The sequence below is a fragment of the Onychostoma macrolepis genome, chromosome 23 (assembly GCF_012432095.1).
Source record: "Onychostoma macrolepis isolate SWU-2019 chromosome 23, ASM1243209v1, whole genome shotgun sequence".
NCBI classification, from domain to species: domain Eukaryota; kingdom Metazoa; phylum Chordata; class Actinopteri; order Cypriniformes; family Cyprinidae; genus Onychostoma; species Onychostoma macrolepis.
Window position 1 is genome coordinate 1,565,276 of NC_081177.1, and position 19,738 is coordinate 1,585,013.

The 19,738-nt window shown below is 35.7% G+C and overlaps 1 protein-coding gene across 1 annotated transcript; it reads right to left on the bottom strand.

The window, feature by feature from the left end:
• Positions 1-688: 688 nt before the first annotated feature.
• sh3gl2b (SH3 domain containing GRB2 like 2b, endophilin A1) lies at positions 689-18,091 on the bottom strand. The gene is made up of 9 exons (XM_058762615.1): positions 17,914-18,091; positions 8,177-8,245; positions 7,871-7,943; positions 7,484-7,627; positions 6,041-6,174; positions 5,803-5,961; positions 4,007-4,110; positions 3,267-3,391; positions 689-1,730 (listed from the first exon to the last, which is right to left on the bottom strand). The coding sequence occupies exons 1-9, from the start codon at positions 17,956-17,958 to the stop codon at positions 1,534-1,536; spliced, it is 1,050 nt and encodes a 349-aa protein (XP_058618598.1). The 5' UTR covers positions 17,959-18,091; the 3' UTR covers positions 689-1,533.
• Between the last annotated feature and the right edge of the window lie 1,647 nt (positions 18,092-19,738).

Sequence of the window (19,738 nt, forward strand, 5' to 3'; positions counted from 1 at the left end):
CTTGGTTAAACGGGTTTTAGGACTGGTTGACCACTTTGGACCGATAACAAACCAGCTACCATGTTCCAAAATACGTCATGTGAACATGTGTGTGCTCTTTGTTCAATATCCTTATTGCATTTTCATATTTCACTGGAAATTATGAACAATATGTAGTTCTTAAACAAGCAAACGAAGAGAAAGCTTCCCAACCACACAGCAAAAATTATTTTCTTTCTTAGTATTTTAGGTAACACTACAATATTCCATGTGTTAACATGAACTAACAATGAAAAATAAATCTTAAGCACTTATTAATCTTAGGTCATGTTAATTTCAATATTTACTAATACAAAAATGCACCTGTTAATATTATTTAATGAACCTGAGCCAACATGAACTAACAAGGAACGGTTGTAATTTTATAAACAAAGATTAATAAAGACTTTAAAAAATTGTTAGTTAATGTTAGTTAACTTATTGTAAAGTGTTACCCTTTTTGTCTTGTTTTCCATTATAAATTTCTACAAAAATCTTAAATGAAGATATATATATATATATATATATATATATATATTCTATGTGGATTATTTATATGCATAGTAAATATAATATTTTATATATGTATATATATATATATATAGCATTTATATATATATATATATATTAAATATATAATATTATATTTACTATGCATTTAGAAAATAAAACTCTTAAAATATGAAGTCTTATTTAATGAAAAAAAGATTTAAAAATTTGTTTTTACTTAAAAAAAAGAAAAAATATCTGTCAGTGGGGTCAGAAAAATAAACTTAATTCAAAGTGATTTTTTTTAGATTCCATTGTCAGATATTTTTTTATTGCTTTAAGCATAAACTCACTTCATTTTGATAATTTTTTCATAAAACACGACTTTAAGTATATTTTAAGTAATTTATGTATCTTGATTTAAGAACAGTTAGATATTTGTACTGGAAACAAGACAAAAACACTGAGAAAAACATCACTTTTGCAGTGCAGGAGCAACATTTCTATTCAGAGCCAAAGCCAAAATGCATCAGCAAGCAAAAAAATTAACCAATCGGAACATCTTGTTGTTCGCTGCTTAGCTAGGAGAAAAATATTTAACGTGTGCGACAAACAGAGAGCAGCGACGCAATCAAACACACATCTGGAGATCCAGAACTTTCCTATAAGCATGCTGGGATAGAGCTGGACTAAGTGAGGTTTATCAGAAGAGTGAAGCGCTAGTTCCCTTATGTCAATCAAGGCAAAGTACAAATAAATAACCTGAAACACGAGGAAAACAATATAAACAGACTCGTGATTCACCGTAAACCACAAGTCCTGGAGCGCAAACACTCACACACACTCACACTGAGCACTTGAACTGTTTCTCCACTCAGACGTGACTCCGTAATGTCTATAATCCTCCTCAACATCATCATAATCCTCCGAGTCACTGATCGACAGGAACAGGAAGTGAAGCTGTAGCACAGATGCACGATAAAGGCGGCTGTCAGGTTGCTAGGCAACAGAGGGGGTGGGCGGTGCCTAGTGAGGCAGAGGCACTAGGATGTCCACGTAGTTGATGGGGAAGAACCCTGATTGGCCGTGGATCATGCCTTCGTACCAGTTGTCGTCGATCTGATTGGTCAGAGTGATGATGTCACCCTCCTTGAAGCCGAGCTCGCCCTCGTTCTCCGGCTCGAAGTCGTACAGCGCGCGACAGCACGGCTGATCCAACGGAGCTGAGCGACAGACAGAACGAAAGCTCTTTAAAAAGTACTTAATAGAATGTGAAGTTATTATCATTAACAGAAACAAGAACTATGTTTAAACTACTGCTGTCCAAATACAGAATAGTAAAACACTGGTCAGTTTTGAGATTTTGGGCTGTTTGGCATTTCATTAAGTGTTGTTTCAGACTGGCATAAAGAAAAAATCCAAAAAACACATCTAAGTGTTTATTTTATTGCACGTTATCTATTTGCATCTGTAGATTTCAATTCCAGTTCACATCTTTAAAGAGTTTTTTCTCCACTTCAGCAGCACTTACAAACACCAAACTTTGCAGTTTTATTCGTCTCTATATTCTTACGTTTTTTACTGAGGGATTTGTTCATATTTCAGTCACATGGATTTATACAATATTTTATTCCTAAAAACATGGCCAAAATGCATATATTTAAAGGCTATGAGTTTGTTTCTCCACTTCAGCATTACTTTCATACACCAAAACTTACAGTTTTATTTCTCTCTATATTCTGAAGGTTTTTACTGAGGGGTTTGTTCATATTTCATTCGCACTGATTTATACAACATTTTATTTCTTAAAAATATGGCAAAAATGCACATATTTAAAGGCTATGAGTTTGTTTCTCCACTTCAGCATTACTTTCATACACCAAATCTTACAGTTTTATTTCTCTCTATATTCTGAAGGTTTTTACTGAGGGGTTTGTTCATATTTCATTCGCACTGATTTATACAACATTTTATTTCTTAAAAATATGGCAAAAATGCACATATTTAAAGGCTATGAGTTTGTTTCTCCACTTCAGCATTACTTTCATACACCAAATCTTACAGTTTTATTTCTCTCTATATTCTGAAGGTTTTTACTGAGGGGTTTGTTCATATTTCATTCGCACTGATTCATACAACATTTTACTTCTTAAAAACATGGCAAAAATGCACATATTTAAAGGTTTGTTTCTCCACTTCAGCATTACTTTCATACATATTTCTCTCTATAGTCTGAGGGTTTTTACTGATGGATTCATATTTCATTCACACTGATTTAGACAACATTTTATTCATAAAAACACGGTGAAAATGTATTTGTTTTCTGTCTGCTGACAGTATTTTCTGGTTTATGGAGCAATAAAAAGAGAAATCTAAAATTCCCTCTGGAGAAATATTTGTCAACAAAATCAAAACAATAATTTTGAACCCGACTTCATATTTCTGTTCTGGACATTGCTCTGAAAGTGATTCTAACAATATTGTTATTCTGTGCTGTTATCGTTATAGTTGTACATTGAAAAAAAATGCTGTAGGATTTACTTTGAAACAATTTTCACTCAGAAATTGCTAGTAAATTTAAATTAAACTTAAAATTCTTAAGCAGAAAGACTGAAATAGTATTTTCTTGTAAAATGTAACTTTGAATCTTTTGGGGGTGAAATATGAGCTGAATACACCTGTTTGTGCGTGTTTTTCCGCTTTAGTCACATTCGTCTGTATGTCAGTGGGTTTTTTTGTATTTGTGTGTGTGTTTGTACCTGGTGAGCGTGCAGGTGATTTTGCAGAGTTTATTCCTCCGTTGTAATTCTCACTGGGCAGTTGAAGCTCCATGCGGGGTTTGGGAAAGTACTCCTTCCGGGGTTTGTTGGACATGTCCTTTATCCTGTAACACACACACAAACACACATTTTAATCAACAGCACATATTTATAATTATTCAAGAATATAATCTCATTAATCTCCACTGTAAAATTTTAAATATATACTTCAGTATTTATTGGCATGTAATTATATCTTTAAAGACAATTTTGTTTTATTTTATAAACATGTTTCTGCTAAATCCGATAAACTACAGTGTTGTTTTAAGGTACAGTGCTGTCAAACGATTAATCGCATACAAAAGTTTTTGTTTACATAATAAATATACACAGTATACACACATATTATGTATATATAAATACACACACATACAGTATATATTTTGAAAATATTTCCTTGTATATATTTATATTCATATAATTGATATTATATATAAATATTTTAAATGTATAAACTTAACATAATTTTCTTAAATATATACATGTATGTGTGTATGTATATATACATAATAAATATACACAGTACACACATATAGTATGTATACAAAAACTTTCATTATGCATGCGATTAATCGCGATTAATCGTTTGACAGCACTAGACTTAATGTCTCTCCCAGTGGATGTACTGTGTGTGTCATGTGAAGAACCCAGGTGCATGATGGGAGTTTTCAGCATCTGACCTGTCTTCTACCTTGCTGGAGAGCTGCTGCAGGATCTCAGCAGCCTGCTGATGATACTCCACCTGAGCCTGAACCAGAGCCGCCAGCTGACTCACCTGCTCGATCTACAAACACACACACATGCTAATGTACTATATACTGACACAAAGAGATTCACAAATGTTTTTTTGTCAGCTGAACAACTTTGAAAACAACTAATTTAATGACACATTTGCATGCTGACGGTTCTCTGATGTCAGCTACTCAAGACATGCAGTTGAACAAATAATTCATATTTTGCAGTGTGTTTTATTTGAGAGTTTCTATTTTAATATTATTTATTTATTTAAACCTGCAGTCCATAACTTTTTTTGTGTTCAAAATGTACAAAATTCATGTAATAAGCGAGTACATCATGAATCCATTTTCCAAAACGTGTTTTTGGCTTATCCTGAATCACTACGCTACACCTATAATAAGTGTTTATATTCTGACTATTTCAGATTGGTACTGGTGGAACTGCTGCGGAGTAGCCCAGTACCTGTGTGATTCATCATAGACATAAACAGAGAGAAGTAGCTCCGGCTACAGCGTTCTTCCGCAAGACGCACGCAGTTCTGATTATTAACCGCTAGAGCACCAAAAGTTATGGACTGCAGCTTTAATTTTACATATTATGATTTTGTTCATATTTAGTAAGTGTTTATTTTTTTTTTTTATTTATTCATTTTAATATTACATTTTTATGATTTAATTATTAGATTTTCAACTCACAGACCCCAGTCTGTCAAAACCTCAGGTAACACAATTTCACATACTATTTAAAAAATAAACAGTGCACACAAGTTTCTTCTAGGTTATTATCAATAAAACCAAAAGAAATCTTTGTAACATGAAATAATTAACAAATATATTATAAAACTAGATGAAATATTTCGGCTAGTTGTCAAGACAACATTTATCATTCTTATTTAATTTCATGTAGTAAAGTAACTAAAACTGAATTAAAAATGAACACAAACTATATAAACATTAAAAAACTAATAAAAACAACAAACATACAACATTTTTAAAACTGTTTTATAATAGTAAAAATGTTTTGGTAATTTTTGTTTATGTTTGTTGTTTTTATTAGTTTTTGTTCAAATTAAAAATATAAAAATAAAAACTAACTCGCAATGTTAATTAAAAACTATAATTGTAAATCTAGGATACTAAAATAACACTGGCTTCTGAACTGTATAGTATGCACAATATGTGAATTTTATATATATTGTATGAGTCAAAATTATCCATTTTTCTTTTATGTCAAAAATCATTAGGATATTAAGTAAAGATCATGTTCCATGAAGATATTTAGTAAATTTCTTACCGTAAATATATAAAAACTTAATTTTTGATTAGTAATATGCATTGCTAAGAACTTCATTTGAACAACTTTAAAGGCGATTTTCTCAATATTTAGATTTTTTTGCACCCTCAGATTCCAGATTTACAAATATTGTCCAAACCATACATCAATGGAAAGCTCATTTATTCAGCTTCCAGATGATGTATAAATCTCAATTCCAAAAAATTGACTGGTTTTGTGCTCCAGGGTCACATATGGCTTACATTTGCCAAAATGTGCAGTGCACACTGAGATACTGTATCCCACAATGCAATGGGCTCAACTTCCATTTCCAGAGTGACGAATAAGATTTAGATCTATAATTTGGATTGAAAATGCAAAAAAAAAAGGTATTTTAAAGATTTCTGAGCTTTGCATTGTGGGATACATAATTGTACAATGAATGTTAGTTAGTACAACACCGTACGTCGTTCTCCAGCAGGTTAAACATGCTCTGCTCCGCGATCTCTTTAGACTCGTCGAATTTCTCCAGCGCTTGTTTGATCTCATCTTCCGTCACTTTCCCCTGACGCTTCTTCTTATAATCAAAGTCCAGACGGCGGCCTTCCATCTTCTTCAGATGGTGCTGCGGGAGGAACACACACATTTACACGCGTCTGTCTGTCAGCGCTCAGCTCTCTCACAGTGACGCCAGTCAAACTCACCTGAATCTCTTTGAGATCTTTGTCGTGCAGGTTCTGCAGCGGGTCTATGAAGTTCTGTTTGACGTTTATATCTAAAGCGTCTTTCACCTCACCGAGCTCACGCATGGATTCACCGGCATCCAGCAGAGCCAGACCTGAGACACACAGATACCATTTTTCCAACTTTCAATGTGATATAAATTCCACTAAACCAACAAATCTGCAACTCTGACATCATTTTCTAAAAGCACATGTTACACAATAATGCTTCACAACTCTTCGGCTCACCAAGGCTGCATTTATTTAATCAGAAACACAGTAAAATTTGTGAAATATAATTTTAATTTAAAATAGCTGTTTTCAATGTTTGAATATGTGTTTAACTGTAATTTATTTCTGTGATCAAAGCTGTATTTTCAGCATCATTACTGCAGTCTTCAGTGTCACATGATCTTCAGAAATCATTCTAATATGCTGATTTGCTCTCAAGAAACATTTCTGATTATTATCAATGTTGAAAACAGTTGTGCTGCACAATATTTTTGTGGAAACCGTGATATATTTTATTTTTCAGGATTCACAGATGAATAGAAAGTTCAAAAGAACAGCATTTATTTGAAATAGAAATCTTTTGTAACATAAATGTCTTTACTGTCACTTTTGATCAATTTAATTTAACATTAATTCTTGTTAAATAAAAGTATTAATTTATTTACATTTTTTAAAATTTATTTAATTTAAAAAAATGTATTGCTGTTGCAGTGCAAAAATATTAATATAGAAGGACACGTAAAATTATAAGTAAAAACTTTGGAAATTAACTGCATGTGTGTGTGTGTGTGTGTGTGTGTTTTTGTGAAAAGTCAGGACATAGATGTGTATAATGACAAAGGTATGACAGGTATTACAAGCTGAAGGTGACATCTCAGGACATTGACTCATGTCCCCACTTTTCAAAACGCTTATAAATCACACAGAATGAGGTTTTTTTTGTTGAAAGTTGAAATGCACAGTCTCCTGTAAGGGGTAGGTTTAGGTGTAGGGCAATAGCACATACAGTAAGTACAGTATAAAAACCATTACACCTATGGAGAGTCCCCACTTTTCACAAAAACGAACATGTGTGTGTTTGTGTGTGTGTGAGTGTGTACTGGTTTTTGTGGTTTACGGGGACAAAATGTGTATAATGACATGGGTATGACAGAGGTATTACAATTTGAAGGTGGTTTATGAGGACACTGCCTATGTCCCCGTAAATCAAAAGGCTTAAAAAACATACTAAATGGTGTTTTTTTGAAAATGCAGAAAGTTTCCTGTAAGGGGTAGGTTTAGGTGTAGGGTGATAGAAAATACAGTTTGTACAGTATAAAAACCATTACGCCTATGGAGAGTCCCCACTTTTCAAACGTGTGTGTGTGAGTGTGTGTGTGTGTGTGTGTGTGTGTGTGTGCGTGAGTGTGTTACCAAAGCAGGACTCTTCTCCGAGCTCACGGCCGAACTTCTGCATGGCGTCTCCCAGCACCGTCTCAGCCTGAGGGTAACCAGGACCCTTATCCTGACCCCGGATCTTAGACATGGTGTTGATCATGCTTAGACGAGCCCTGGACGCTGAAACACACACAAACACAAACACACACACGATCAGAAGAGCTGCTGATCTAAACACACACATGGTGTTGATCATGCTTAGACGAGCCCTGGACGCTGAAACACACACACACACACACACACACACACACACACACAGACTCAAACACACACGCACATAAACACACACACACACACACACACACAGACACACACACACACAGACTCAAACACACACACACACACACACACACACACACTCACCAGGGTTTGGCTGCAGGTATTCTGTGGTTTTGGTCATGATGTCGAGCACTGCTCTGCTCGTAATGTCCACTTTCTGCACACAAACACACACAAGTTCAAGAATTAAAGTGTGTTTTAAGGTTTGTGTTTGTCTATAGTGATTAAAATCTATAATATATGTATAATTTTGTGATGTATATATGTACAATTTGAATCACTATAGAATCACTATACATTCTCAGTGGGCACACGTCACTTCACTTTCACTTTCATAATAATACACTGCAAAAAATGATGTTCTCCCACATTTGTTTTGTCTTGTTGTACCTTTTCCATTTCTTTGAAATCATCGTCCAGTTTGGTGCCTTCAGCTCCTCCGACCTTCTCACTGACTTTCTACAGGAGAGAAAACAGGCAAATTATTACAATTATACAAAACACACAATCACAATCTCACTGCTGTGAACAAACTCCAAAAAATGCTGTCCTTCTTGGCTTCCTCAGTATTTTTCTTATTTTCCAGTACAAATATCTAAAAATTCTTAAATTAAGATGCATTTACATGAGAAGCAAAATTATGTAAGATATGAACTCTTGTTTTCCGAACTTTTTTTATTTATTTTTTTTTAAAGTTTATGATTAAAACAAGAAAAAAGTACCTATGAGGTCAGAAAAACAAACTGAATTTAAAGGAATTTTTTCTGTTCCCTCAGACAAACATTCTCACTTTAAACATATAGTCACTTCATTTTGAATATCTTACGTCATTTCGCTTATATGTATGTGTGTGTACCTTTAGACATTTATACAGGAAAGCAAGTCACAAATACTGAGTAAGAGCAGAGTTTCTGCAGTGTGTGGGTCGTGGATCGGATGATTGCGATGATTGCTTCACTAGTAATTATGGGCTGTTTACTTGTTTTTCTCAAGAGAACCAGTAAAGATCTCCAGAAGAGCAGCAGAGAGCGTGACTTCACTGCACACAAGATAAATGTGACCAAACCTGCTCAAAGACACTAGTTGTTCATAAACAGTATTGTATAGGGTTTGCAGTCGTTCTGCTGATATTAATCATTCAGTATGTGTGTATATGAAGTGGAGGAAGCTCTTGTTTATTCCAGGCTCTGAGTATCATGTGAGGATTGTGAAAGTGATGCACAAGAGCCAGTTTCCATAGCAACAGAGACCTGATGATACCATTAGACAAAAAATAGAGGCGTATAACCTCCATCTGTCTGTCTGTGTCAGCACATCATCTGTTTTCATAACTGGACCTTTATGAATCCAGTCATATATAGGCAATTTACAGTAAAATGCTGAATGTCACAGAATTGGGCAATTTTTGTATGAATAAATCAAAAGTAGGGCTGTACACTTAATCAAATGGACTTGAGTTTGTGATTTTATGAAACACAAAAAGACTGCTATTGAAGTATGGATATGAATGAGCACAAAGTTTGTATTAAATCATTCATCCAAAATAAATGAATAAATAAATAGATTTCTGGAAAAAATAAAATATTTCATAGGACCCTACTGCTGTAAAAAAAAAAAAAAAGAAAGAAAAAAAAGTGTCAAATATTATTACATTTCAATTGATTAGACATGCCTTTTCATTTAACGATTTGATAAAATCATTAAAATGTAATCGAGAATTTTCTTGTGTGAAAAAAAAGCAAGATTTCTGAAAAAAGAAAACATTTTTTATAGGGTCAAAAAATATTTTTGTTAAACTTTTAATGAACTGTTGTTAAACTTTTTCAATTACTAAAATTATATTTAACCATATAAAACAAATTCCAGAAAAAAATAAAACCTAAAATCCAAATCCATAAAATTAAAACAAAAAATGCAATGGAATTTGGGGAAAAAATAAAACAGATTTCATAAGGTGTGAGGTACAAGTTCTGGTACGACCGCTACATATCTCGGACCATTTCTTCATTACATTTACACTACATTTTGCCACCCATGTGCCACCAACCCCCCTACCGGTTACTTTTAGATGAAACCTACGCTCCCTTTCTCCCTCCCATCTTTCCTCTGTAGTATCCTCCTCTCTTCCCTCACCCACCCATTTCTCATCTCTGGATGTAAACGCAGCTCCTGAAACTTTATGCTCTACCTTAACTTCTTGTCTAGATGACATTTGTCCTCTCTCCTCCAGGCCAGCACGGGCTGCCTCTTCTAACCCCTGGTTATCTGATGTTCTTCGTGAGCATCGGACTAAACTCAGAGCGGCAGAGAGTAAATGGCACAAATCAAACAACCCGTCGGACCTGAGTAGGTATCAGTCTCTGCTCTCATCTTTCTCTGCTAAAGTCCACACTGCCAAATCCTCACATTTCCACAACAAGATCAACAGCGCTCCAGACATGCGTAATCTCTTCAGAACATTTAATTCTCTCCTCTGTCCCCCTCCACCACCTCCCACCACTTCTATTACAGCTGATGACTTTGCTACTTTTTTTACAGACAAAACTAGATCGATCAGTGATCAGTTCTCACCTCCACGCACACAGGACCCCCAACCAACCACATCCACTGCTAAAACTCCCATCTTCTCCTTCTGTCCCCTGACGGAGGCTGAAGTATCCAAACTTCTCCTCTCCAACCATCCTACAACATGTCCTCTTGACCCAATCCCCTCACACCTTCTGCAAGCAATCTCTCCCACGCTCTTACCGGCACTCACACACATCATCAACACATCCCTCCTCACAGGCATCTTCCCCACTGCGTTCAAGCAGGCTCGGGTAACCCCACTGCTCAAAAACCTACATTAAACACTTCTCTTATAGAAAACTACAGACCTGTCTCTCCTTCCATTCATAGCAAAACACTTGAACGTGTTGTCTTCAACCAGGTCTCATTGTTTCTTTCACAGAACAACAAACTGGACGCTAAACAGTCAGGTTTCAGGAGGGGCCATTCAACTGAGACTGCGCTACTGTCAGTCACTGAAGCCCTGCGAATTGCAAAAGCTGATTCCAAATCATCAGTCCTCATTCTGCTGGATCTATCTGCCGCGTTTGACACTGTTGATCATCAGATACTCTTGTCCACCCTCTCATCACTGGGCATCGCTGGAATTCCACTTCGCTGGTTTGAATCCTATCTCACTGGTAGGTCTTTCAGGGTGGCCTGGGGAGGGGAGGTATCCAAAGCACATACACTGGTCACTGGGGTTCCTCAGGGATCGGTTCTTGGACCCCTCCTCTTCTCCACATACACTACATCACTGGGTCCCATCATACAGGCGCATGGCTTCTCCTACCATTGCTAGGCTGATGACACACAGCTCTATCTCTCTTTTCAACCAGATGATCCAACGGTAGCTGCAAGGATCTCAGGTTGCCTGGCAGACATCTCGGCATGGATGAAAGAACATCACCTCCAGCTCAACCTGGCAAAGACTGAGCTTCTTGTCTTTCCTGCCGCTCCAACTCTACAGCATGACATCACGATCCAGTTAGGTTCATCAACAATTACCCCATCAACTTCGGTCAGAAATCTTGGTGTAATCTTTGATGACCAGCTGACCTTCAAAGAGCACATTGCAAAGACTGCTCGATCTTGCAGGTTTGCACTACACAACATCAGAAAGATCAGGCCCTTTCTGACGGAGCATGCTGCACAACTTCTTGTCCAGGCCCTTGTCATTTATAGGCTGGACTACTGCAATGCTCTTCTGGCTGGTCTTCCATCAAACACAGTCAAACCTCTACAAATGATTCAGAATGCGGCGGCACGACTGGTCTTCAAGGAACCCAAAAGAGCCCATGTTACACCTCTCTTTATCTCATTGCATTGGCTACCAGTCGCGGCTCGCATCAAGTTCAAGACACTGATGCTTGCTTATAGAACAACCACAGGCTCAGCACCCGCCTACATGCACTCACTATTAAGAATCTACATCCCCTCCAGAAGTCTGAGATCTGCTAGTGAGCGACGCCTCGTGGTACCATCACAAAGAGGCTCAAAATCACTCTCCAGAACATTCTCGTTCACCATTCCTGGCTGGTGGAATGATCTTCCCACCCATATTCGGAGTACTGGATCCCTGTCAATCTTCAAGCAACAGCTGAAAACTCATCTCTTTCGACACTACTTGACTTCACCCTACACATAAAAAAAATAAATGAATAAAAAAAACTCTTTCTCCTTATTTATTCCTTCCCTTGCTAGCTTGTACTTATTTAAACAATGCCTGAGACTTGGTGTTACAAGCACTTCGTTTGTCGGATTGCCTCTTCAAGATGAATCGCTTCATGTGTTCCCCAAATTGTAAGTCGCTTTGGATAAAAGCGTCTGCAAAATGACTAAATGTAAATGTAAAATGTAAATAAGGTCCTAAAATTAATATTTTACTATTGTGCAGTAGAGTGTACTTATCATAGCATCATGTACCTCTTAAAATCATAAATTCAGAAAAAAATAAATATTGAAATATAAAAAATTAAATATTTCATAAAGTCCTATTATTGTTAAAGTACTACATTATTTTTTATAAATTGTCGTTAAACTGCTTCATGATTAGACATACTTTTTGTTTACTAAAACTTAATTTACCATTAAAACAGAATCCAGAAAAAAATAAAACAATTAATTGTTTGGAAAAAATCAAACTGATTTTATAGACATGAAACGTGTGACGCGAGACTGTTTTCTCTGACTATCGTGACGCTGTTTCTTCTGTGAGCTTGAGTTTAGTTATGAGGAAAACACACAGAAACATCCTGTTGAGCGACATTTACATATTTACACAGACTAACCTTAGAAAGAGTGTGATGGCTTTTCAGTGCCTGCAGCAGATAGAGAACATTCAACAGAAGAGATCTTACACACACACTCACACACTCACACACACACACACACACACACACACATACACACACACTCACACACACACAAACAAACACGCGCACACACACACACACACACACACACACACTCACACACACACACACACACACACACACAGAGATGTTTGTTTTTCTATACTTGTGAGGACTTTCATAGACTTCTATTGTTTTATACTGACCTAACAATATTTTCTATTGCCCTACACCAACCCTACCCCTAAACCACACACAGGACAAATGACATCTAGTCATCCAAACGAGACGTTAAGTGCTCCTTCAGTAAAACAGCAGCTTGAGAGGATCTCTCTCATTCACGAGCTCGTCAGTCAATTAATTAACTCATCAGTAAGTCAACACGGTTAGGAATTCTGAGGTTTTGTGGCTAAAAGCAAAGAGGGAAAAATCAACAAGTGAAACACGGTGACCTTTGACCTTTATCCACATAACGATGGATGAAGCAGTAAGTGTTGTTCATCAGCTCATCTGCTGACGACCGATTAAAGACACGAGTAATTAAGACGGAGCAGAACATCAGAACATCTACACACACAGAACCCCAAACATACTGATCACATCTGCGTTATCAACTAAAACTAAAGCTATTACATTTCCTTTCGATAATTAAAATAAAACTGAAATCTAAATGAAATAAGTTGAAATTATTGAAAAACTGAAAATAATCAAATATGTTATAAAAGCTGAAATGTAAAAAAATAGAAATGTTGCCTTGGCAACGAACTGAAAAAAAAGAAGATAAATTCAGGTAACTAAAACTGAAATAAAATAAATTCAATTCAATAGAAATAAACATAACTTCACAATACTTAGATGTTTGGTTGTCTAATGTAAACGGCACACACTCACACTCCAAACGTTCTTATGTAGTTTTTTTAAATAAACATAACTGCTTCAATAATAATGCTTTCAGTAAGTGTGTGTGTGTGTGTGTGTGTGTGTGTGTGTGTGTGTGTGTGTGTGTGTGAGTGAGTGAGTGAGTGAGTGAGTGTGTGTGTGTGTGTGAGTGTGAGTGTGTGTGTGTGTGTGTGTGTGTGTGTGTGTGTGTGTGTGTGTGTGTGTGTGTGTGTGTGTGTGTGTGTGTGTGTGTGTGTGTGAGTGTGTGTGTGACTACTTAGATGTTTGGTTGTCTAATGTAAACGGCACACACTCACACTCCAAACGTTCCTATGTAGTTTTTTTAAATAAACATAACTGCTTCAATAATAATGCTTTCAGTAAGTGTGTGTGTGTGTGTGTGAGTGAGTGAGTGAGTGAGTGAGTGAGTGTGTGTGTGTGTGTGTGTGTGTGTGTGTGTGTGTGTGTGTGTGTGTGTGAGTGAGTGAGTGAGTGAGTGAGTGAGTGAGTGAGTGTGTGTGTGTGTGTGTGTGTGTGTGTGTGTGTGTGTGTGTGTGTGAGTGAGTGAGTGAGTGAGTGAGTGAGTGAGTGAGTGTGTGTGTGTGTGTGTGTGTGTGTGTGTGTTTTACGTTGTTGAACATCATTCAAAACATCTTCTTTTATGTTCCACAGAACAAAGTCGTACAGGTTTGAATGACATGTTATGTTTTTTGGGTGAAATTTCTTTACAATCTTTAGTGTTTCTGCAGGAGTCTAATGTACACATGACTACACCTCTCTCTCTCTCTCTCTCTCTCTCTCTCTCTCTCTCTCTCTGTGTCTCTCTCTCTCGTCTAGAATAGATCAGTCCATCAGTCATCCGTCTGACTGGTACAAACGGCCGTTATGTAATCAGACTGATATGAAACAAACACAGAGACACTCTATTAGTCTGTCCAAACCTTCAGCTGAAGCTCTGTGTGTGTGTGTGTGTGTGTGTGTGTGTGTGTGTGTCCAGTATAAATTAAAGATGTGTGGTGCAGTGCTGCAGGTTTAGTCTGAGCATGAATTATTAATCTCTCTGCTCTCCTCTCAGATGCTGTTTTCATATGGAGTTTGTTGTATTTCAACACACTTCTGAGATGTTTATGAACCTGTTCATTATCACAGCTTCAGCATATTGTGTATTATTGTATTTTGAACAGTTTAATACAGTGTTTCCCCTGCCATTATATTAGAGAGGTGCCCCGAAATATATTACTATTGTTCAGTAGAATGTACCTAATAGGCTGCTACTACTACAACAAAAATTATTAAAACCTTATTTTTAAGGAATAATCATACAATATTTCTTCAATGTTTTAATTGTAATATTAAATTACCTTTATTTTCCAAAAAAAAAAAAAAGTTAAATTTTCATTAAAAGATAAATTAAAAGTTTTATGCCTTAAAAAATGTAAAAACACAACACTAAATTTCTGAGGAACAAATCATAAGGCTATTGTAAGAATAAATGAAACTTGTTTTTATGTGTTCAAATAATTAGACATGCTAAAACAGAATTTGGTAACAATAAAACATAAGGTTGGAAAAAATAAAACATTTCATAGGGCCCTAAACATGTAATTTTTGTTAAACTTTTAATAAACTGATGTTGATTTGTTTAAGTGCCATGATTTGAATTAATTAGACATGCTTTCTGATTAATAAAATTTAATTTAACCATTAAAAAGGAGTCCAGAAAAATTAAAACGGACTCTCAAATCCCCCCAAAAGTCAATTTTACAATTATAAAAGAAATTACATTCACAATATCAATATTTTAAAATTCACTAACTAAATATTGATATCTCAGTGCTTCATAAAACAGTATATTTTTTCAAATTAAACACTTTTACATTCAAAATGTAAATATCGATATCTCAATATTTCTTTAAATAGTGTCATATAATAGTATAGTATCATCATCAATAAACTTAATAATTAGACTAATAAATATTAATCATATACTTGTATTTGTATGAATATTGGTCCTCCTAAAATTGAATTTGGATCTGTTTTAGTTGTCCTGTTAGTATTTCTATAAATTAAATGAATAATGAATTAATATCAATAATTTGAATCATTATTAACATATGATTTAATATAATGTTCCTATAATGTGCATTTAATGTTCAACACATTTTTTTGTGATATTATTTCGTCTTGTAAACACAATGTACTGTAAAGACAACTATTTTAAACACAATACTTAAATACCGCAGTTCTTTTATTTGTCCTATTAGGTTTAATGTATTTATATTAATTAAATTAATAATAAATTAAATTAGGTATGAATACATTTCATTGTTGTAAACTAATAAAATATTATAAATATTACAATAAATGTAATCATTAATTAAATATTATTTAAAATAATCTTCCTATAATGTTGATTAAAAGTTCATTAATGTCATCTTGTCTTGATCAAAAATGAAATCACACACACACACACACACACACTCTCACACACACACACACACACACACTCACAAACTCTCTCACACACACACACACACACACACACAGACAGCAGAGATTTCAGTGAGGCAGTGAGTGAGTGTGTGTGAGTGTGTGTGTGTGTGTGTGTGTGAGAGAGAGTTTGTGAGTGTGTGTGTGTGCAAGCATCTAGTTTCACACACTAATCTGTCCAGATCTCACAGCATCACGAGTGATTCTAGACTCTCCTCAGTTCTCTCTGCTGATTCCTCTATTGTTTTTCTGTTGAAATTAACATTTAAAATTCATTATTACTGCAACTTTAATTACCAGTGAAGACTGATCTAACCAGCAGAACACAAACACACATCAGCGCATGTGACATTGTTGCTGTTCCCTGAGTATTGATTCATGTCGACGTGTGTGTGTGTCTGTGTGTGTGTGCAGTAAGGACAGAGTATTGATTCACATTTCTATTTCCGGTTGGCGGGAGGCGTTTATGTCACGCAAGCCAAGATATTTTAGACACATGCACCATCACACACATATAAATACACTCACAACTGAATGTATGCATCATCAATAATGTATTATTACAACAAGCCTCATATAATGCAGGAAAATTCATCAGAACTGAGAGGCAAAACAAAAAAGGCATAAATGCTTGTTTTCTCTACACTGTAAAATTATTGTATATTACTGGAGTAAGTTTTGCTAGGAAACTAAATATTTCAGTCTTTCTATTTCAAAATTTCATGTTTAGCTCAATGTGTTACTTGCCATTTCTTTATAATCAACTGTAAAATTTACTAGCGATTTCTGAAAAAATTGTTTATAAAGAAATTTTTATTGCAATATTACAGCATTTAGGCCTATTTATTTACAGATTTTGAAAAAATAAATAAATAAAAATGTAAAAATAATAAAAAATAAAAAATAAAAAAAAATCCATGTTCATTCCAAGCTCAAAGTTCTCTTTAAAAAAGGTTATTTTAAAATTAATTTTAAGAAATGTAAAATTTATCAATTTAATAATGTTTACATCATCTGAAAGCTGAATAAATAATCTTTCCATTGATGTATGGTTTGTTGGACAATATTTGTCTGAGATACAACTATTTGTAAATCTGCAATCTGAGGGAGCAAAAAAATCTAAATATTGAGAAAATCACCTTTAAAGTTGTTCAAATGAATTCTTAGCAATGCATATTACTAATCAAAAATTAAGTTTTGATATTTTTACAGTAGGAAATTTACAAAATATCTTCATGGAACATGATCTTTACTTAATATCCTAATGATTTTTGGCATAAAAGAACAATTATAAGAATAATTTTGACCCATACAATGTATTGCTACAAATATACCTGTGCTGCTTATGACTGCTTTTGTGCTCCAGGGTCACATATATCTACAGACACACATATATAATTTTCTTCATATCATAAATTCTTGACTCAGGCTCCTATTGTGACAACATGCCCCGCTACGGGGTCACTGTTCTTCCCTGTACAATAATCATGTGAATATTCAAGAGGGGAAACTTTAACGCTTAATATTCAAGACAGTAAGGTTTGAGTTTATACAGAAACTGAATGAAAGCAAAAAACCTGTCCTATAGCTTTCTCCTCAGGTGAGCATCGTTCCAGCGCGCGCGGCCGATTACATAACGCGCGTGAATATCTGGGGTCACGTGACGGCGTCTGGTCCCCAGCAGGTCTCGCGCTGTTTTCATACATTCATAAACAAACCCGCTCACCGTCTGACCGCAGACTTTAGCGTCGGTTTCTGGACCGAACTCGTTTTGTGAATCGGTCTCAAACGGACTGATGTTTTCGCGCGGATCAAACGCATCAGCACCGCGAAAAAACGGACGGATTCCGCTCTTACCTGCGTCGCTTTGTGAAACTGCTTTTTCAGCCCCGCCACAGACATTTCCGCGCTTTATCCGTTCCCTCCGTTCCGCTTTAAGTGACCGTTTTATCGGTGTTTTGAGGTGCAAATATCCGTTACGGTCGCGCGGACTCGCCGAGTGTCTGGTCCGAGGACGCGCGCGTGACGTCACACGACCCGCCCTGAGCGCGCGCGAATGACGAGCCCCCGAATCACAATCAGAATCATATGTGAACCAATAAATCATCGCTAGTAAGTATTTTTCGCTTCGGAAAGAGGCGAGAGGCGGTTTCTGAGCGGATCCGGAGGATTTCAGCACCGCGGACAGCAGCGGCGTCACGCGCTCTCTCAACACTTCAGATGCTGGAGAACGGGGCTAGTTGTCACAAGCATAGACATAGTAAACACCTAGACGCCATCATCGATCATTGAAAGGAAATTTAAAAGTGTAAAAGCATTAACAAATTAATTTCAACATACCATGAATAACTCCTAAAGATCCTCCTTCTATCTGCAGCCAAATTACGGACGTGTTAAATATCATTATAGTAGCTAATATATGTCTATATTTCGAAACAATCACATTTTACAGCATGCGTGTGTAAACAAACCTGGACAGAGACATGAGGATTTGGGAAGAAAAATGAAAGATTCTTAATGCATTCCAGAGAATTATTCATGCTTTATATCATAAATGAAATCGGGAGAGCAGACCACAGATGCACACTATGTTGTCTTTCAGTACATGTCTTTTTTCATTTACTTACATTGGAATACAAAGGAAACATGAACATAATCAGGAGGAAAATAGTGTCGCGAGCTGAAAAGAGCTATTTTATAGATACCGTTGTTATATCACGTCACATTAATATAATCTTATACAATCTTTTGATTTGAAATGATTTGTTGCAGATTTGTTGATTTTCCCAAACCGGAAGTGCCTCCCATAATTTAAAACGCAGTAGGCTCCTTAGGAAAAAAAGTGGATACAGAGTGCATAAAGCTGCATACTCATTTTGTGTCTCTTATATTTATATAAATATAAAATGAGATGTTTTATTTGGTACCGCCTCTCTGAAACCACAAGCACTTATCCTCATGCATAAAAGTTTACATCGTCTTGATTTGTAATGCATAGAGTTTCCTTCTTGAGCATCAGTAAATGTTTGCAGCTTTTGTAATAGTTGTGTTCGAGTCTTTCAATCGTCCTCAGTGTGAAAAGATGATCTCAAAATCATACAGTCGCTGCTGGAAAGGGTTCAAATGTGCAGAATATGCTGGAAAACCAAAGAATGTGCAGGAGCTGGAGGATTTTTCTGAAGAACAGTGGACAGCTGAACTGTTCAGGACAAACAGAGATTCATGAACAACTATCACAAAATAATAATAATACAAGAAGATATACACACTATCAGAAGAACCAAAAGGATTTCAGAATGTGTGTCAGTTTAGCTAATATTTTTTCTTGTGGAATGTACAGTACTAAACAACAACAATAACATGCCATTTTTATGATCCCTCTTATTTGAAAAAAACACCTTGCAGATGCTGAGGTGGGTGCAAACTTATGCACTGTCCTGTTTTACAGTGGGGTTTAACGTTTTATGTCAATAATCTAAGATTCAAAATATCCTAAATCTGAAAAAAAGCAAAGCATGAAACTTGGTAAATAATCAATATAAATATAGAAGAACATTTTTAATCAAAGTTTCTAGAAGTGTTATTGTGATGTGTTCAGTGAATCAGACCAACCTGCACTCACAGTGTGTGTGGGGGGGGGGGTAAAAAGTTATAGAAAATCAGTAAACAGAGGGAAATATGC

Excerpts from the sequence above, each read along its gene's own strand:
- sh3gl2b (XM_058762615.1), bottom strand. The coding sequence starts at position 17,958 with ATGTCTGTGGCGGGGCTGAAAAAGCAGTTTCACAAAGCGACGCAG. Across the intron at positions 5,962-6,040 it reads AAGATCTCAAAGAGATTCAG|CACCATCTGAAGAAGATGGA; the intron begins GTGAGTTTGACT and ends TTCCTCCCGCAG. Across the intron at positions 1,731-3,266 it reads ATCACCTGCACGCTCACCAG|CTCCGTTGGATCAGCCGTGC; the intron begins GTACAAACACAC and ends TCTGTCGCTCAG.